This window comes from Triticum dicoccoides, chromosome 2B, assembly GCF_002162155.2.
Source record: "Triticum dicoccoides isolate Atlit2015 ecotype Zavitan chromosome 2B, WEW_v2.0, whole genome shotgun sequence".
NCBI classification, from domain to species: domain Eukaryota; kingdom Viridiplantae; phylum Streptophyta; class Magnoliopsida; order Poales; family Poaceae; genus Triticum; species Triticum dicoccoides.
In genome coordinates this window covers 516,641,757-516,663,284 of record NC_041383.1, presented here as the reverse complement: position 1 = coordinate 516,663,284, position 21,528 = coordinate 516,641,757, and the positions used below count along the sequence as shown (strand labels likewise).

Below are 21,528 nucleotides of genomic sequence, written 5' to 3'. Positions count from 1 at the left end.
GTTTACGTCCGGCGTTAACAAGCCGGAAATGACAACAGGCCAAAAGTGGCCCAAATCTATAGTGGGCCTCTAACAGGCCGAATGTCAGACATGGCCGAATATGACCCAAATCCTTTACAGCCGTTTATGGGCCGAAAGTTTTGATGGCATGTAAATGGGCCCAAATGAAGCCGGACCTTTAACAGGCCAGAAATACACCGGGTCGTAATTCAGCCCAATTATTTAGCGGATAGTTAACGGGCCAGAAGTGACCATGGGCCGCATTGATGACAAGTTTAGGGCAGGCCGCTGACGGGCCGATTTGACAGAGAATGTTGGGCCTTTAGCTGGGCCGGCCCATTATGGTCTGCAGAATCTTGTGGGCCTTTAGCTGGGCCGGCCCATTGTGGTCCAAAAAATCTTGTGGGCCTTTAGTTGAGCCGGCCCATTAGGGTCTGCAAATTCATGTGGGCCTTTAGCTAGGCCGGCCCATTATGGTCCGCTAAATTTTGTGGGTCTTTAGCTGGGTCGGCCCATTATGGCCTGCTAAATCTTATGGGCCTTCGGTTGGGTCGGCCCATTTAAACTTTGTGGGCCACTTTTGGGCCGGTCCATGTGTCAACATATCATAGGTCATCTCGACCATTGGATGAGTGACACCTGTGCCAACGCGGAGCTGACGCGTGGATCCGTCAGCCAATGAGAATTTTACACGTGGAAAATCGGCATTGGTCGTGGCTGTTAACGGGTTATCGGATCCAAAATCTGACCTGGTAGCTTAACGGCGTTCCGTTACAGTGGATGCCACATGTCGGTCACCCTTGACAAAAGCACTTCTGAGACGCGCGATTTATCGTCATGGAAGTGGACACTTCCATGATGATAATTTTGGTAATGGCATGGAACACTTCCACGACAGCACAGGTATGACTATCTTGATTCTGTCATAAATTTGTCATGGATGTACATGCATGACAGAAAACACGACCTACTGTGACAAACATGTATCATCACGGAAGTGTATTTTTTTGTAGTGCAATGATGCAATCTGGGTCATAGTGGACACCTTAACCAAGGTTGCTCACTTCATCCCGATCAGAACCACATATCGAGCAGATCAACTTGCACATCTATATGTATCCAGAATAGTCAGTCTGCATGGAGTACCCTGAACCATCACTTCTGACCGAGGTTCACTTTTAACTCCGCTTTTTGGGCACGTCTCCACCAAGCCTTGGGGACAGCGCTGAAATATAGTACCGCTTATCATCCTCAGACTGATGGATAGACAGAGCGGGTAAACCAAATACTCGAAGATATGCTGCGAGCATGCGCTTTGGCCCAAGGACCTAAATGGGAAGACTTCTTGCCGTATGGCGAGTTCTCTTATAGCAACAGCTTCCAGACCAGTTTGAAGATGTCACCGTATGAGGCTTTGTATGGCCGGAAGTGCCGCACTCCTTTAAATTGGTCCCAAACTAGAGATAGCCGTATTTTCAGAACGGATCTCATGCTGGAAGCTGAAAAGCAAGTTAAGGAAATCTGAGACAGATTGCAATTGGCCAAGTCTTGACAGAAGAGTTATTATGATGCAAAGCACCGACAGATCGGTTTTGAACCTGGAGAACACGTATACCTCCGAGTCACTCCTATGAAAGGAGTCAAGAGATTCCAGACTCGTGGAAAGTTGTCACCCAGATTTATTGTTCCATTTCCAGTTATGTCCCGAGTGGGTACTGTTGCATATCAGTTGGAACTACCCCCTGAATTGTCAGAAGTGCACAACGTGTTCCATGTTTTACAGTTGAGGCGATGCATATCGCCGCCTAAGAAAAAGACTGCTATGACTGAAATAGAGCTGGCAAAGGATTTAACATATGAAGAGAGACCGGTTAGAATTTTGGATCAGATGGAAAGGGTCACTCGTAGTAAAGCAAGGAAGTTCTACAAAGTCCAGTGGGAGCATCACACAGAGTCAGAATCAACTTGGGAACGAGAAGAATTTCTAAAGGCCCATTATCCATAATGGTTTTCCTGAGCAACCGAATATCGAGGATGAGATTCATTCTAAGTGGGGGAGGTTTGTGACAGCTTGGTTTTTGCCCTCTTTTCTTTGCTGGATTCTCAGTTGGTTTGAATTTGAAATTTGGAGTTTTGAATCTTTTCATATGGACTTAAACACTTGGGTACCCCTTGGCTTTCACCCAAGTGCCTCATTTCCCTCTCTAACTATCATTCCCTCTCTGGTTCATCTCAAAATAATATTTGGAATATTTTACTTTAATGAAAAATATTCATTTCCCTCTCTTAAATCGTAGCTAGCTCAATGTGCTCCAAAGCAACCTCAATTTTTCTTGCCCACAAAAAACTGAGAAAAATCACAATTATTCTTTGAACCCTAGGGCACCTTTCTGAGCAAAAATAATTCATCAGTTTTTGGAATATTTTTGCTACAAACAATATTTTTTGTTCTCGACAGAAATGGTAGTTTCTACAGCAACTACCGTTTTACTTGCTCCTTCGTGGCTGATTTTTCTTGTGCTTCACCACCTTAGTACATGATTGCTAACCTCCAAAGCCCAGCTCCCAACTCCCAGTAGTTTGACCACAGTAAGCTCTCAAACTTACTGTCCAGAAACTTACCTGGCATGTGAAATCTTTTCTACTGCACCTGAGACCAAACCCAAGCGTGGTAACCTTCAAAACTACCACGAACAACAAGCCAGACATGAACTTTGGACTTAGGTCGGCCTGAGGTCAGAGTTCACATAGTGACCGCATTCGTCCAGGCGTGCAGGCATGCAGGCGACACGCTCTGAGTGTCGCCGAGCGCTCTGTTGCGCACGTGCTCGCTTCCCCAACTGCCTAGCCTTGCCAAACTTTGCCACAATCTTCGTCCAAGCCCCCTTAACTCCACCCTGGCGCTCGCCGATGCCGGAGCTCGCCGCAGCGATCACGGGCGCGGTCCGGCCAACGTAACAGTGTGGTGCGCACTGTGCTCGTCGTCACCCTAGTGCCCCTGTGCTCGTCCCCGTTCGCCCATAGTCCCCGCGTGAGTTGCCTCGTCTTCTCCCCCTCTCACTGACACTGTTCGTTGCCGGGCGCCGTGTCCAGGTGTCCACCGGCGGATCCCGATCCCCCCTCGACGCTCGGCTATAAATAGAGCCCTCCCCTGCCTCCTCGAGCACCATCCACCACTCCCACACACTCCACGATCTCGTAGATAGCCGTAGCCCGGCCGGGCAGGCCGTGGGCTGCCGTCCCCGAGCTCGAGCTTGCCGGCGATCCCCACAGGTCGTCTCCGCAGCTCCAGCCCCTCCCAGGCCTGGGCAACCCTTCCAGGGCCTCCGCCACTCTCCGGTGGTGCTGTTTCGCCTGGTTGGAGCCCCTGGAGTCGCCTCTGTTCGTCGTCGTCTTCGTCTCCGGTGACCTCCACTCTCTGCCTCCGCTAGAGAGGTCGATTCCAACGTCGTCCGACCACCCCTAGCTACTCTACGGGTATGGGCAGGTGCGCCTCCGTCTCCTCTCTCGATCCCTCCCTCTCATTTTAGCCAAGAAGCCCTCGCCGCCGGCGTGTGCTCCGGCGACACCGCGCCGTCCTCTGTTTCCTTCTCCCTCCCCCTCACCTGACTAGCGGGGCCCGCTAGTCAGCCACTCAGTACGCGCTCGAAGCGGTACGAGTGGTGGCTCCCCGAGGCTTTACGCCTTCGACGTCACCCCCTCCCCCAGTCTGTTTTTATTTAAATTCAAATTTCAATTTATCCAGAGAGCTTCAAACAGCCAAAACTCTTTAACCATAAGTCCAAATGAATTGATTCTTTTTTGCATTGTGTCCTTTGTAAAGAAATATAGTAGCTCACCAAAGATGGGATTTTTCCCTGCTGTCTAGATTTTCTGGTGAATTTTAGAAGGGTTCTTGATATTTTCTTTTTGTGTTTAAAATTATTTTCAGAGGGTGAGGCTTGTCTTGAGGATCACCAGGAGGCTTGTGAACCTCGTCTGCACTAAGGCAAGCCACAGTAACATTTTCATGGTGCCATTACAATATTTGTGATTTTCTTACTTGAAAAAAATGATTTAATCCATGCATTTAAATCATTAGTATGTTATTTATATTCTGTCAGTTGCTTGTTGTAGATAATATGCTTGATTTACAGAAAGTTTGTAGCTAACTTAGTTGGTAATGGAACTAGGATTCATTTTGGTGATGAAAGAATAATATGGTTATGGATATAAATAATTAGTGGAGTTAGTTTCTTGCATGAGTAAAAATGGTAAAATTTGCTAGAAAAGATTTTGTTTAAAGTGAGGTTTAATCTTAACTAGAGAAGTGTCATGAGTTGTTGATGTTTATGCTTAGTGTGGATATAGTTGACTCAATCATTTCCGTTAATATGTGATGCATATGTTAGTGTTGCATTTCATGGCATACTATGACACTGGTTATTTTCACTTTAAGTTGAACCTGATAATAACTCAAGTTGAATATATTGTTGACCGGGTCATGGTGCCACTGAATCGAGTCTTTCCCAGTGCAACCACATTTGCTTTTATGGGAAGGCCTTTATTCGGTCTGTTGTCATGCCTCTGGTCGGTGCCTCCAACGAGGGAAGGTTATGGGCGTGTGGTACCCTGGCCCGGTAAGCAGACATAACCTTGTGTGCACGTTGTTGATTTTATGGTACCGGGTCCCTGAGTGGGATCGTTTATGTTTTGGCCACGATGGTGGTCGTTGTGTCTTTGGTAGACACGGGGCCACCCAGGACTAACCCGGTGGGGAGTGAGTCGGAGTGGTCGAGAGAGTGTCATGGCAATGGAGGGGTTTCATCGGAATGTCGTTGGTCCACTCGAATGGGAGTGAGAGGCCATGGGTTCCGTGGTGTGGGTACAGTGCGCTACCTCTGCAGAGTGTATTAATCTATCGATAGCATAGTCCACGGTTACGGACACGCTCGAAAGTAGGTCACACCATGCGTCAACGTTTAATAAATCTTGCACACTAAATTATGAACTTTGCCCTGTTGACGATGGCGGAAAGGTCATCTTGTTGTTTTAGACCAAGTGTTGGTCGTGGTTGTGATCGCCGGAAGGATCACCGTTTAAGACCAAATATTGGTCGTGGTTGTGATCGCTGGAAGGATCACGAGATATCTCTAGTAAAGACCACGAGGGTGCTACGTTTGTGATCCAAGAGCGATCACCGTTGGTAAGCTAGTCCGAGGGACTTTATCACAAGAGCATGATCACAGCATGTGGGATACATTGTTGCATTATTATGAATTGGTTAATTATCATGGTGTTGGTTGTCATTATGTTTATGCTTGTTGTGAGCTTGCAAGTACATTCAATGTACTGACCTGGCGTGTCATGCCAGATTTCAGGAAAGTCTTGTTGGAAAGGAGTGTTGTCCGAGTCTAGATAGTGTCCACATCGGTGTCCCTGTGCTATGGAGATTCCTCTACGACGTTGTCCCGCTGCCGCGTAGTTGTTATGATCGAGGCCCCTTTATGTTCACTAAATAATGTACATATTGTTCAGCCGCACCGTGTGTGCCGCTTGGCCTCGCCACTTGTTGTAATATAAACTTTGATCCGCTAGCATCAATAACGCAGTTGTTTTCTGTACCAAGATGTTGTGTGTTGCCAGAAGACATGGTCTCTGGGCTGGCAATGCATGGCAACCCGGTTGCTCTGAGCCGGGGTGCCACAAACCCGCAACGATAACTCCGGCCCGTCTCAGGCCCATGTCTGGTCCACCCAAGAACAAGCCCAAGATTGAAACCACCACCGTCACGCGTGCAGCCGACCTGCACCACGTCCAACACCCGCCTCGCCCCATGCACCGTTGGCTCAAACCTGGGGCCGGGAGAAGGGAGGTTACCACCACCACTCTGCGCCGCCTGCCGAGCACGGAAGCCAGATCCTGCACCGCTATTCCACCATTGGCACGCACTACCACCCACTACCGAGAGCGCACGACAGGACCAACCACTGGCCGAGACACGGCACCTCGAGGGCCGCAGCACTGCACCACACCAGGACCACGCCACGCCAGGATTGCGCCAGATCAAGGCAGCCGCCATGCGCCGCCACCACCTCGAGCAGCTAGACCACAAGCCCACTGCGCAACCTCCGGTACACCGGCACCACCGTCGCCAGCATAGGACGTTGCGCCCCTGCACTCCACGCCAGCGCCACCACCGAGTGAATGCAAAGGAGAGGAGGCCCCGTTGCCGCCGACGCCGGTCGGGCTTCGCCTGCCAGCAGCAAGGGGAGAGAAGGGGGGGCGAGCTTGGTGGCGGCTAGGTTTTGCCCCCCGCCATTCGCGGGGGTGAGGGGATTTTTCGGGGTAAGAAGAAGAGATAATATTACCATGAGCCATATAACTTGCGCTCGATGTTTTGTTTGGTGCTAAAACTTTAAAACTACGGATTTTTGATCATTCAACTTGCGTTCACGTGCAAATACAATCATTTCGCTCGTATTCAGACACCTCGCGCTCGTGTGGCAGGCCAGTGTGGCTATGGCCCACTGTGTGTGACTGGATGTGTGCGTAATTTTATTTGATTTTGCAGAAGCACCCTACTTTCTGTATTCGAACTCCCGACCTCGTACAGACAAAAGGACTAGACAACCATTGCACCAACTACGGGCGTGTTCGGGAGCCCTCCATGGCTAGAAAATCTTCAACTCCGACGCCACAAATCTAGCGCCAGCTTCTCGCAATCGATCCCGGATTGAGCGATCCTTTTAGCGTCACGACTTCTCGCTCGGACAAGGTAGCGAGCCTGAAGCCCATAAAATCACCCATTTGTGGCCCACCAGGAGCAGCCTAAGCAATCCAAAAGGTTTGGAAAAGATGGGTTGGGCCATAGGCCTGGTGGGGGAGGGACTGCCCGCGGCAAGAGAGACGACCTGGACCGAATCGGTACGTGATGCTTTGGTCGAGCGAGTCACTTGGCGGTGGCAGGCCAACGTAATTCTCTTCAACTCCAGCTTCCTCGTTTTTGTGGAGCTCGATTTTTCCAACTCCACCAATCCTGCAAATTTGTATTGCGCCGTTCGCGGACGTGGAGTTTCTGCAGCCGAGCTCATATGAGCTCGGGTGAACAGTAAAATCGAAAAAAAATCGAAAAAATTTCAAAAAATTCCAAATTTTTTTTGATAGAAACATTGACAAAAGTTGTAAGTGCTTGCAAAAAATCGTCATGAAATCACATTTTTAGAAGGCGTGGCAAAAAAAACAAAATCGATACTCTGAAAATGCTACTTTCAAAAGCATTTTGGAGGTTGAATTTGCTTTTTTTGCCACGCCTTACAGGAATGTGATTTCATGATGAATTTTTGCAAGCACTTAGACTTTTGTCAATGTTTATCTGAGATTTTTTTTGGAATTTTTTGAATTCCTTTTTTATTTTTTTCGATTTTACTGTTCACCGAGCTCATAGCTCAAATGAGCTCAGGAGCACAAAGACACTTTCGGCCATTCGCCCGCTTCTTTCTGGAATAACCAGGAGTTGACCCGTTCGGGTGTGCTCCGGTCTTGGAAGCAAGGATTTGAGAAGCCAGTGGGCTGCCGAACACGCCCTACATACTCACGCTTATGAAGAGTTACACAAAGTTTTACATTGACGAAGGGTTTTTCTAGTTACCTTTTTTTCCCAGGTTTGGTCGGAAAACCGTTTTGCAAAAAATCTTGGCTTTTTTGCCAAAAAAATTCAAATTAGAAAAACCCGTCAAAATGTATAACGTTTAACTCATAACATACAAAACTTTTCCATGAGCAAGAATTTTTCTATTCCCTTTTTTCCCGGAACGGCCTGGAAAATCCGGGTTCCAAAATATCTCAGCAATTTCAGTTTTCTCGCCCAAAATTTCAAAATAAAATTTGAATTCAAATATTTTTAACGTCTAAATATACTTAGTTTTAAAAAATAATTCAGATAAGTGCTTCCTATTGAAGTGGACAACTTGACTCCTCTTTTAAGAAGGTCGCAAGTTCAATTCATTGTTGGAGCACCTAGACCACTTTTTAAAAATGAGCATGAATAACCTAAAACAATATTCCACAATGCAGGAAATAGAACCACAGACCCTACCACTCAGCTAACTGTGCGGTTCTGATATTGTATGCATACTTATATTTGACATAGTTTCTGTCGTTTACATTCAAAATTTTAGGGCCATAACATTTTTTCCTGGGACCACCAAAATTTTCGGTAACCAGTGAAATTTCCGATAACCGACCAGTTATCAAAAATTCGGCCCCGGAGATAAAAACCTGAATACGAGTAGTTGTCATGGCCAAAAGAAGTTGTCGTTGGTCAAATATAAATATCGGTTTTTCTCTTTTGGACACAAACAAGTACTTGTTGCAGTGGTTAGCTCCTGCACTTCCACCGCCAGGCCCCTTTTTTCTTACTAGGAAATATGCCCGTGCGTTGCAACGGGAGAACAAACCATGCCAGACTTGTGTAGACATGGTTGTAATCTCAAGGAATTGATAGACTCTGCTTGACCTATGTTTATGAATCATGCACATTGCATTTATCCATCTAATACATGTTTGTTTCATGACCTAAAATGGTGAAATCAAACTAGACAAAACTGTACATGGTTACGGATTAAATCATACTCCACTCAAGCAACCTAAACTCACCCTTGACTCAGCGGAGTGGTGAGATGCTAGGACACGGGGATGCAACATTATTGGAGTAGCACCGAGGACGATGGCCTGCTTTACGCCAGACTTCGAGTCCTCCTCATGAGTCGATGACCAGTGCGACAGACAGGCTTCTCCCTGCCAGCACGACATGCCACCTGCCTATAATTCCACCCTTGTTTTATTTTTGATCTTTTAACCTATAAATTCCCTACCTTCCACTAACTTGCATATTTTATAATGTTTTCTTATTTTATTTTATGTGTTGTCATTTCATCATGCCATTTATAATGCTTCACACTAAAATCATTTGATCTTTCCTTCCATTTTATACAATTGCTTTTCCAAATTCCTTTTTGAGCTTTAAAAAAAATCAAAGGCCTTTTTATACTCCAAGTTTTGTCCCCAAACTTTCCCAATCATCATTTTATTACTTTACCAGGGTCCACCAAAATTTTCAACATATTTGTACACTTCTAAGACCTTGTCCTAGTTCTAACCTATTTGAATAAATTCAAATGTGTTTGAATTTAAACCTTGTATTGCCCACTTCTAATTTTCTTGGAAGAAGCACATTTTTGGGAGTCCAAGAAAACTAGCACCTTGACAAAACCCCATTCCTAATCCTCTCTCCTTTTTACTCTTTATCTCTTTATATTTAATAAACAGAAAAAATGTGAGAATTACGGGAGAGAGAGAGGGAGACAGCAGCGCAGTATCTAAACCGGCCGCCCATTCGGCCTAAGGTCCAGCCCAGCCACATCTTAACGTAACCTAGCAATCCAGTCTGTTCTTAAAAAAAAAAACAATCCAATCGATTCCCTGGACAGCCTCAGATTCCTTTCTCCCACCTCGCGCCGTCAGGGGAGGCGCCCCACGCGCGCGCTCGTTCCCCTGCACTGGCCGGTTCCGCCCCACCCCGGCGAGGTTGCACCGCCGCCGGCCTCGCTCTTCCTCGCCTCACCTCAGTGCTCCTCCTCTCCTGCTTCATCGCGGCACCATGGCCGAGCCGCTCGCCTCCGTCCCCATGACGCGCATGGCCACCACCGCCGCGGCTGTACCCTGCACCGCGCCACCGCAGCCTCGTCTGACCTCATGTCGCCGCACCGCTCCTCCTTTCTCACTTCTCTCCCTCACCTCCCTGTCCCCTTTCTGCCCAGGAGCGGCGGATGCCATGGATCCATCCGGGAAGCCGCGCTCCGGCCTTCCTCCTCGTCACCAGCGACCCCCGCCTCGCCAGCCGTCTCTGGATCAGCCTCCCCAGCCCCCGTCGTGCACGTATTCGGCCCCTGCAAGCTTCAGCCGCCGCCGACGTTCTGCATCAAGCAGCCCCAAAACGAGAGCAACGCAGGGTTGAATACTCAAGACCGCAGGGTTCTTTTTATAAAAACGAAACGTTTTCTCAGAAATATCCACTTAAAAACGTACTGCGGGTTCAGTTACCGAAAACCACAAGGGCTTTTTTGCTAAAGGTGCGCCCGTGATTTATTATTAGGGAGAGATATGATATGAAAATAAAATTATCGATGCGCCTGCATTACAAACTGGGCTGACCCATTGACCGGTGGGCCTTGCGTAGGTCTAACCCGTTGTTAGTATCCCACTGACTAGTGGCCCCACCCTAAATTACCCGGTTAGACACGTGGGCCTATTTATCTGATTAATGTGAAAAATCTTGGCTTCTGCTCATAATTAAATAAGTTTTAGTTGTACATTATCAGTATCTACTTGCACCCGTGGGATGGATGTATTTTCGTAACTAAAGAACTCTCGCACACGATAAACCATGCCTCAGAATTTCAGATTTTTTTTCTAATGTAGAAATTCAGATTGTTGAGAACTGTACCATCTGGATCGCAAACACTCGGTCCTGAACATAAGAGGATATATTCCAACACATATGTACTGATAATAATCACTAGGGGTGTGTCATAGGGGCATCCCGGATAATAACCCCGCAACGCAAAAATTACAGGAACAAATGAATCACCGGAGGAGGAGAAAACATTGGATTAGTAGACACCTCTAGCGTGTCATATGGCATTGCGACCTCAGACCGCGACCCAGCCAGAAAGCATTGCCAAGGTGACGAGGAATGGGATACGAGTCTGCATTCTGGGTGCAGACGAAGGTGCTGGAGCTGTGGTAGCATTGTTCAATCTTGCGGGCGGTAGGGGCGGCTCCGACACGTCGGAATCCATTAGCAACGGCATCGGGGCTAGTGCCGGTGGTTGCGCCGGCTTACTGATGAGCTGCAGCAGATCACCGGGACGAGGAGGGGCCATGAAGCTTGGGGTTTTGTTCCCCATGTTCATGCAAGTGTTCGCTGAAATATGCAACCATAATGTCAGCAAATTGACGCAAAGCTGCTGGGATTGTAGGAACTATCTATCTAGGAGGGAAATGCAAGAAAAAGTGTTAACTGGACATACATTTGTATCTCCGGGCCGTAGCCGGGAAATCCGTGATCAACCCATCCACTCCGGCACCCTGAACATAGGTAATGATCTGCGCGGTCGCATCCGAGAAGAAGTCGTATGGCTGAGAAACAAACTCATTCATGAGGTTGTAGGCGTAGACCGAGAGCCCGGCGGTCTGGAGGGACTCGACAAGGTCTGTCTGGTGCGACGTGAAATGGCGGTTTTCAGGGTAAACAGAGCTGGTTTCCACAGAAACGGCATCGGCAAACTTCTTAATGCCCGCGAGAGAGGAAGGCGCGGCATCGCTCACATCTTCATTGATCATGTACACGAGGTCGTATTTTGTTTCCTGCTTGAACTTCACCAGAACCGAGCTGTTGGTTGACTGAATCATAACTTTCTGAGCGGTTTGTTTGTTGTAGCCGGAGTCATCAAGCGCTTTGATAACTGCATCCACCATGTCAAATCCGAGTTCCTCTGCTAGAAAAGCAGCATGCTACAAAACAGAAACAGTATTTTAGTTGAGAACATGATGCTATATCTGGAACTCAGTAAGAACATGCATTTTTAGAAATTATTCGTTAGCTGGCAATGCAATAACACTCGAACATGGACTAAATATGTAAAACAAACTATTACTAATCATGAAGTAGTAATTTAACAAAAGTAAAAACACGCAATAGCATTACAATGGAAAAATAGTACTCCTCTATGGTAATATATGAAAACAGGCAATGTCATGCACCAAAATACACATTCATATATGACATAAAATTCTCACCTCTATGCTAATCATGATTCCTGATAAATCCTTGTCTTTTGAAAAGTCCAGAAAGTCCGATAATCTCATGAAATTTCCTGCATTCCTGTACCTTGGATTTCTGTCCAAACTGAAGGTGCTAAGTGGGGTAGATATTTTGGCTGCAAGGATGTAGAGAAATCAGTCTGCAGCAAATGCGCTGGCAATCAAAGTACCAAACATGCAACACACAAAGGAATAATCTGTCTATCTGGATAACATGACACACAGGTAGGCCATGTGAGCTGATTTAGAGTCAGATCAGCGATATGACATCTAATAAATTAGTTATCACCATCTGCCTAGGATACCAAATATATACTGCAGTAAATCCTTCAATATGCAGATATATTTTCAATAGAACTTACGTTTTAGATTCTTCACGATGTCATCCCAAGTGAGGTTGAAAGTAAAGACTCCTAGGACACTCTCAATATCTTTCATTACTGCTGCCTGGGACGCAAATGGTGATTTTGCAACAGTAGTACTATCCATTAAGTTAATGGATCCCATGCATACTGGTATGCCGTCTTTGGTCACTTGCACAGGGCAATCAATGACATCTGCACCATCGTCGACTGCTTTCTGATAAGCTAGATCGGTGCAGCCTGGGTAATCTCCACTGGCACCATTGTGAGAAATAATTAGAGGTTTCCCTGCATGAAAAATGTCATTAGTGGTGGTTAGTAACATGAATGAACAATTGAATATGAAGAATGAAGAAGATGGAACAAAGGAATGATACATACCATGATCTGTGTTGCTTTTGTTCAAATTCGCAAAACAGCCTGCAAAGACAGAGAATATAGAACAGAGTGGGATGAGAAACATAATCCATCAGACAAATTGTATGAATACAGAATTAAACACAAAATGAAGTTTGCAGCATGCATGTCAAAAGTTAAAAATTGCTCTAGATGACTACATGTACTTAATATTAGTGAAAACCAACTCCAGTACCAAAGGAGTGATATCACCCTTTTTTGTAGTAGGTGGTTGGTTAGTAATCCCTCTGTATCAAAATATCAGACGTTTTTTGACACTGTTATAGTATCAAAAAACGTCCTTTATTTTGATACGGAGGGAGTACTAGTTTGCATCATTGTTAATATGGCAGGAAAAACACTCACCAATGGCTTCTGAAGGCGTAACGGGGAAATCAGTCAATATGCCATCAACAGAAAATGCACCATTATCAATGAACGAGAGAGATTCAGTTAATGGATCATAGCTATGGTTGTAACTGAGAGTAAAGTCGTTGGCAAAATCAGCAGCATAAATTTCCAGCCCCGCTTTATGAGCATCATCGACGATCGAAGTGTATGGTTGCAGATAATTATCTGGTGAAACAGGCCAGATATACTTCTTCGGGACAAGTATCCCAGATGCAAATGTCTTGATAAATGTAAGATTTTTCAACATGGAAGCATATGTCTCTTTGGTAGATGGCTCAAGAGTGGCCTCATCGAGAAAGCGGAACACGAGCTTTGTGTTGTTGCTAACCCTTCCACTGATGCTGGTGAGAAAGCTTGCTTCAGGTGAAGAGATGTAGTCGACAATAACACGTCTCGACACAGAAAGGATATATTTCCTCATGCTCATGTTGAACTGGCTGTAGAAACCGTCATGCTGCAAAATGGTTCATTTTCAGCAACGGCGCAATGTCCTGCAACATAATCTACTGCAAGCAGACAGCATTGTTAACTGTACCTGGATATTGAGCCACATTCCAGGAGGCTTAAACTTTGATGCCACATCTTCAACGGCAAGCAATGGGAAGAAGCTTGGATCAAACCTGGGCGTGCGAGAGAAGATTGACTGCTTCACTGTTCAACATATATGCCACAATGGGTTAAACAGGTAGCTAAACGAACCGTCTAGTTCAAATCATAGAGAGGTCAAACAAGAAGAGAGGCATGCCCCCTTCCTCATCACAAATCCTCAGTAACGTTATCACAGTATGGTACTAGCACTTACAAGACACTTGCGAGAGCTCGGTGCCGTTGTAGTCCACGGAGAACCATCCGGTTGTCGATACGCCATTAACAAGGTAGCTCTTCTTACCCTTAGGATAGAAATCTGGAATGTTGGTGCAGTTGTCCATCTTAATGTCCGGTAGGCAGACGCCAAGGCCATCCTTTGTCAGCCGGACATCACAGTACAGGATTGTATCGGGCGAGCTCGCAATCATCGCGAACTGGTAAGCGAATTCACTTGAGTCAGGGAATAGGCCTGAAAATCCACCCTTGGCTATGATCGCCGGAGCATTGCCTGAAACATCAAGCCTATTTTTATAGTCTTGGAAGGACCAGATCATAAACCATAAGAGCATCATCAGAGAGATGTGTAGAGCTGCTCAAAGCACATATAGTATGTACTGCTTGATCTCCAGAAGCTGATGCCATGCATGTGCTGGTAACAAACATGTCTGCTAGCTGAAAACAGCAACTATATGTTACCCCCAAAAAGTTAATTTGGTCGGTCCCCATCTTCCAATCCAGCACTCCTGAGGCACTGCTAAAAGCCTAAAATGGAGTGCAAAAATGAACCATCTAACCGATCCAGCCCAAAACGCTGAAGCTATGCTACTGCCACCATCTTCCAAATCCAGGAGCCGAACCAGTATGCAGCAAAGGAGGAAAATGTAAATGATGGGCAACTGGTACTAGAAAATTTCTAAAATTTCAGGCTAGCCTCTCCTCTGTAAATAATCGATGCGGATCAGACAGAGCACGCACAAAGCAAACCGAGAAAAAGAGAGGGAGCCCGGGGAAATGTTTTACCGCTAAGCGTCTTCCAAGGAGAGTCACCCTGCGCAGCGGCCACGCCCAGCCAGAGCAAGACGACGGACGCGACAACGGAGCAGACACGGCCGCTCCCCATTGCCTCGCCGCCGGCGAACACCACCCTGACGGGACGGCTGGCCGCAAGCAACAGCCCGGGAACAGCACTCTAAGAACGGCACTCCAAGAAGAGCACCACCACCCTGTCCCTGGAACGACGGAGCAAGAGCCAAGGAGTCCTCGGGAACAATACGAGGCAATGGCCGTGCTGGATTTAAGCCCCGGCCGGAGAGGGAGAGAGACAATGGGATGGAGATGGGGCCTGCTGAGCTGTGTTTATGCTGGGGGAAGAGGAATGGTGGATGAGAGGAGAGGAGAACGGGCAGGGCAGGAGGTGGCAGCGAAGGGAAGGTGGTAGTGGTGGTGTTGGTCAAATAATGAGGACTAGTAGCTGCCTGCCTCTCCGTCCCCCATTGATACCTCTCCTCAGGACTGTCTTGTTCTTTACCATGTCACTTATTGAAGCAGCTGCGATCCCAGTCAGGACTAGTCGGGTAATTATAGTTTTTGTACTGCCATTGTCAGGTTCGTTCAGCCATGGTGAAGTGAGAGCCAGTGCGAACCACCCTTCTTTTCGCGACGATCACACTTTTTACCTTGAATAAAACTAGTACTCCTACTGTACAGCGGTGGTAGAAACAGACGCATTACACTGTTTCCACTTGACGAGCAACAGTTGCTGCTGCAGCAGGCAAGGCGACGCCCCGTACACATTTTTTACCGTGAGATGAGACGGCGGCAGTCGCACCGAGCTGACACCCTGGTCCCCGCAGAATAATGGCGCATCTGCAGCGTGATTACAGCGGTCACCCGTGGTGGTACGCCGACAGGTCGAGCCGGCCGGTCCCACCCGTCACTGAGAGAGACAGACGCGTGGTTGTTTGGCTTACTGGCACGCACGTCCTCGGATTCCGGACGCGGCGTGCGGCTGTCGAGCGGCCGAGCCGGACCAGGAAATCCCACTCCCACCCACCCCGCAGCTCCTGGCTTGGCATGGTCGAGTTCGGACCCGGGAGCCGTGTGCCGTCGTGGCCCACGATTTTTCGGCAAAATCTGGTGCGTGTTTTGCCCTTCAGGTGGTCGCGGGCACGTCGTAGCAGGTGCGAGAGGTGCCGGGTCAATCAATAAAATGTTCTCTCCTCGGTGTCGACCGATCCGTTGATGCTATATTCGTGATCGGAGTGGCCGCCATGAATCTTTCCCCTCGCCGGCACAGTTGGCCGCCGCGTTGAAACAGCGCGAGCTCCCATGCTAATCTAGCAGGGCGCATGCACTCTTGCACCGTAATCCGATTCGAATGGGATTCCCTCGGATTCAGCTCATGCTCCATCTATATTTTCCATGAATGATAAATCTTTCTTTGGTTCATATGATAGAAAAATCATAGAAATACGAAAGGCATAGAAAATAAGATGATATGTATCTTAAATCATATTGAATATGAATAGAAAAGGAGATGTTCTTTGTTCACATCATAGTATTTTTTTTATTAAGTCTAGGCTAATGATAATTTTTCTGTGAAATATGAAGGACACGAAGAATTCCTATCATATGAAATTCCTACAAAGTCAAAAGGTTTTAAAGAAATTTTTTCTATAGAATTCCTATCATATGAAATTCCTATAAAATTCCTTCAAATCAGAAAAGACCTAAGGAGGCGGTGAGCGACACTGTGTTGTTCGACTCTACTGCTCCTGCAACTACAACTGGTTCAGCGCGAGTTACTCAGAGGAGAGATTAAAGTGAATTCAAATCCTTAATCTGGCACATCGGCGTTAATCTGCCTGCGAGTATACATTGATCTTAAATCATAAATCTGGCACATCGCCGTGTCCTCGACAGAGCTGCATCGCTGTCCGGTATGTACAGTGTAGAGTAGTACCGCTCATCAATACCACCAGTGACGAGGGCAGAGATCTAGAACATTCATAGCCAAAAGTACCTGAGATTCTATCACGGCTCGTCTCCCATTCCCCAGTGATCCAAATGGTAATCCTGTGGTAATGATTGTCAAAATGGCAATCATGTACTATGAGATTTCCAAGCATTACCGTAGCACGACGTGAGTACATTGACATCCGCGTGGATGAGCTTCTATAGCCGGGCACCCTAAACCCCCTCAAACGCCCGGGAAACGGCCTGATCAGTGACAACTCAGATTTCCTAAAAAATAAATTCAGACGGGCACCTCAAACGGACCTCAAACACCCGAGCTGACCGGCATCCCTCATATCCATCCTCAATTTGAGACAGGTATGGGAGGCCGAGGCAGGACCGGATGTGTCAGTCACGCCAGACTGACGACGGGTCCCATAAGAAAACACTCAGAAACCTGGCGGTCCGAAACCCGTCTCCTCCGCCAGACAGATTGTGTCGCTTGGCGCCGCGTAGTGCCCTAGCCTGGCTATTTAAGCCGACGCCAACACCGAAACCCTACCCGTCCATATTCCCCCACTCCCGTCAACCGCCGCCGCCACTTTTCACTTGTCGTCCACCACCACTAGTAGCCATGCTCCCATGCCGTCAGGTAAGGAGCTACCCATATCTAACACCAAAGTGCCGGTTGCAACTCCTTGAGCAGATCTGGGCAAGGCACGAAGTCCGGATCACCGTGGGGCTACCTCCGGACGCGGTGGATCTGGAGGAGAACTTGGAGTAGTAGGACGTGGAGGACGCGGAGCAGGAGGATGTGGGGGACACAGATCTGCAGGCGAAGCAGCAGGCGATCCCCGATTCCCTTTGATCGGAATACTGTCATCGTCTGCAAAAGGCGGAGCACGCCACAGACGTTGATGAGATGCTCGCGTATATGGATGAGAAGGAGGAGCCGGAGCCCTCCGACGCTCTACCCGGTGCCCGACACCGACGTCGTGGACATCTCCGACGATGAAACGTGGTTAGGCTAGCGTGATGTGTGTAGTACGCATGATTTCTTTTGCATGGTTTGTATAGATCTAGGGGATGAAATATGAGGTACTTGGATGTAGAGCACCAAGTATGATATGTTACTGGTCAGTGCCCGCGGACGCGCCCGATCGCGTCCGCGGGTGTTTGAGGGGGCGGATTTTCCAAGTTCGGCTATAGATGCTCTAAGAATGATAAGTTATGTTGCGGGGTACAATAATCTCATACCAATACCATGTTTCTCATGAGCATAAAATCCTACCCATGCCATACCCATCAGGCACAAATCCATATCCGTGCACATACCCACATCATTGAAGGCTGGTTGCGTAGTTGCTAGGTTCATTGGCGCCACCGACATGATTATAAGGATAGGGAAATGGTGATTGTGAGGACGATGGACACGGGATATTCCTGGGCGAATGTGAGTAGAGGGTGGAGGTGGACTATGGTAGGAATTTCTAACAACTTATATACACGGACTAGGTAGCTTACGGTTATCATGCATGTGAACGACCTATGAGATCATCTGGTCTGTTTGGCCATACCCACGGGCACATAATGGTACCCATGCCCTATCCATGACTCGCATACAATTTAGGCACCAACCGTAGCACAAAAATATGTCCATGCTTTACCCATGTGGGTCGCGTATCATGGGTAAAATTGTCATCCTTAGCCGCTCGGCTTCCTTCTACAACCCAATGCGAATTTCAAGTTTTAAATGTTTGGACGGTAGGACTAGGTCTACGTCACATTTGTCTTTTTTTTCTTTTTAATTGGAAGTGTTTCCCATTCATTCAACTTGCTCCGCTGAATCCGAGTTTATAGCAGGATACAAGCAGCAAGGACAGGAAACCATGCTTTGCATGGTTTATTTCGCGCAAGTTTCTGATACGTTCATTTTGCATCATGTTTTCCTACTGTTATTTATTATGTTTTGGGTCGTTATTTCATTTTATGATGCAATTTAATATCTTTTCTATCTTAATTTGCAAGATTTACATGAAGAGAAAATTTGTCGGCAGCCAAAATTCTGGACCTGAAAAAGCTACAACATAGGTACCTATTCTCCGGAGCTCCAAATGACCTGAAAATTTATGGAGAATTATTTTGGAATTAATAAAAAAATACTGGGAGAAGAATCACCAGGAGGGGCCCCACCAGTGAGCCACAAGCTCAGGAGGTGCCCCCTAGGGCGCACCCCCCAGGCTTGTGGGCCCATCAGCAGGCCTTTGTGGCCATCCTTCTCCTATATGATGCCATTTGCCCTAAAAAATCAAGTGAAGACTTTCGGGACGAAGTGTCACCGTACCGAGGCGGAACCTGGGCAGGAACACTTTTGCTCTCCGGCAGAGCGATTCCGTCGGGGATACTTCCCACCGGGAGGGGTAAACGCAAAGCCATCGACATCACCAACGATCCTCTCATCGTGGGAGGACGAATCTTCACCAACGCCATCTCCTTTCAAACTCTAGTTCATCTCTTGTTTTCAATCTTTGTCCCAAAACCTCAGATTGGTACCTGCGAGTTGCTAGTAGTGTTAATTACATCTTGTAGTTGATGCTAGTTGGTTTATTTGGTGGAAGATCATATGTTCAAATCCTTAAGCATATTCAATACACCTCTAATCTGGAACATGAATATGATTTGTGAGTAATTACTTTTGTTCATAAGGACATGGGAGATGTCTGGTTATAAATAATCATGTGAAGTTGGTATTCTTTTGATATTTTGATGATATGTATGTTGGGGGAAATTGCATGGAAAATAAACAAAATTCTATGCACACGCAAGATTTATCCATGGAGTTGCATAGCTACGAGAAGGGGAGAGCATCTACATACCCTTGTAGATTGCTAAGTGAAAGTGTTTATCAACGCGGTTGATGTAGTCATACACCAATCCATCCCGATCAAGTACCGAACGTACGGCACCTCTGCGTTCAGCACACGTTCAGCTCGATGACGTCCTCGTCTTCTCGATCCAGCAAGAGAGGCGAAGTAGTAGATGAGTTTTGGCAGCACGACGACGTAGTGACGGTGGTGGTGAAACTATTCCGCAGGGCTTCGCCAAGCTCAACGGTTTAGGACGAAGGACGAACTAGAGAGAGGGGCGGCGCCACACACGGTTTGGGAATCGTGGTGTGTGTTTGCCCCTCCCCTCCTCTCACATATATAGGTGGGGGGAGGGGAGGCTGCCTAGGGCGAGCCCCAAGGAGGCCGACGGCTTCCCTAAGTGCTTTCCCTAGCCGCCCCCTCCTTCTTAGGTGCATGGGGTGAAGGCAGGAGGGGAGCCCCCCCTTTCCTTTCCTTGAGTGTGGAAGAGAAGGTAGGAGGGGGCTATCCCTCTTCCTTCCTTCCCTAGGGCTGACAGACAAGAGGTGGGGCGCACCAGCCCCATGTGAGCTGGTGTGCTCTCCCTCATTGGCCCATTTGGCCCAATGAGCTCCGTGGCCTTCCGGAACCCCTTCCGACGATCTGATAAATATCCTGAGCATTCCGAAACTCTTCTAGAGACCAAATACCATCATCATATATATCAATCTTTACCTCCGTGCCATTCTGGAGCTCCTCATCATGTTTGTGATCTTATCCGGGGCTCCGAACAACATTCGGTCACCAAGATATATAACTCATATAGTACTATATCGTCAACGAACGTTAAGCGTGTTGACCCTACGAGTTCAAGAATGATGTAGACATGACCGAGACGCTTCTCTGGTCAACAAACAATAGCGGGACTTGGATGCCCATATTGGTTCCTACATATTCTACGAAGATCTTTATTGACCGAACCTTTATGACAACATACGTAGTTCCCTTTGTCTGTCGGTATGTTACTTGCCCGAGATTCAATTGTCAGTATATCCATACCTAGTTCAATCTCGTTATCGGCAAGTCTCTTTACTCGTTCCGTAATACATCATCTTGTAACTAACACCTTAGCCACTTTGCTTGCAAGCTTCTTGTGATGTTGTATTACTGAGAGGGCCCAGAGATACCTTTCCGTCGTATGGAGTGATCCCAATCCCGATTCACGCCAACTCAATAGACACCTTGATACGTCTCCAACGTATCTATAATTTTTTATTGTTCCATGCAGTTATATTATCATTCTTGGATGTTTTACAATCACTTTATAGTCAATCATTTTATATCATTGTTGGTACTAACCTATTGACATAGTGCCCGGTGCCAGTTGCTATTTTCTGCATTGTTTTTTACAGAGTGGGAAATCAATACCAAATGGAGTCCAAACGCAGCGAAACTTTTTGTGGAGTTTTTTGGGCCAAAAGACATCCAGTGGGCCAGAAACGCACCTGAGGGGAGCTCCGAGGGGAGCACAACCCACCAGGGTGTGCCTGGGGCCCAGGCGCGCCCCGGTGGGTTGTGCCCTCCTCGTTGGCCTCCTGCACCGCCTCTTTGCTCTATAAATACCCCAATATTTCAAAAACCCTTGGGGAATCGACAAAAATCAATTCCAGCCGCCGCAGAGTCCAGAAACACCATATCCAATCTAGACACCATCTCGGAGGGGTGCATCATGTCCATTGGTGCCTCTCTGATGATGCGTGAGTAGTTCTTTGTAGACCTACGGGTCCGTAGTTAGTAGCTAGATGACTTCCTCTCTCTCTCTCTTGATTATCAATACAATGGCCTCTTGGAGATCCATATGATGTAAGTCTTTTTGCGGTGTGTTTGTTGGGATCCGATGAACTTTGAGTTTATGATCAGATCTATGTTTTTATCCATGAAAGTTATTTGAGTCTTCTTTGATCTCTTATATGCATGATTGATTATAGCCTCGTATTTCTTCTCTGATATTTGGGTTTTGTTTGGCCAACTTGATCTATTTATCTTGCATTGGGAAGAGGTGCTTTATGATGGATTCGATCTTACGGTGCTTGATCCCAGTGACA

The 21,528-nt window shown here is 47.1% G+C and overlaps 1 protein-coding gene across 1 annotated transcript; it reads right to left on the bottom strand.

Moving 5' to 3' along the window:
* Window positions 1-10,490: 10,490 nt before the first annotated feature.
* On the bottom strand, window positions 10,491-15,089 carry LOC119364575 (glycerophosphodiester phosphodiesterase GDPDL4-like). Its single transcript, XM_037630061.1, has 9 exons — window positions 14,643-15,089; window positions 13,837-14,130; window positions 13,570-13,685; window positions 12,990-13,488; window positions 12,609-12,647; window positions 12,228-12,515; window positions 11,842-11,981; window positions 11,073-11,556; window positions 10,491-10,966 (listed from the first exon to the last, which is right to left on the bottom strand). Exons 1-9 carry the CDS (start codon window positions 14,740-14,742, stop codon window positions 10,692-10,694), a joined length of 2,235 nt encoding a protein of 744 aa, XP_037485958.1. The 5' UTR covers window positions 14,743-15,089; the 3' UTR covers window positions 10,491-10,691.
* Between the last annotated feature and the right edge of the window lie 6,439 nt (window positions 15,090-21,528).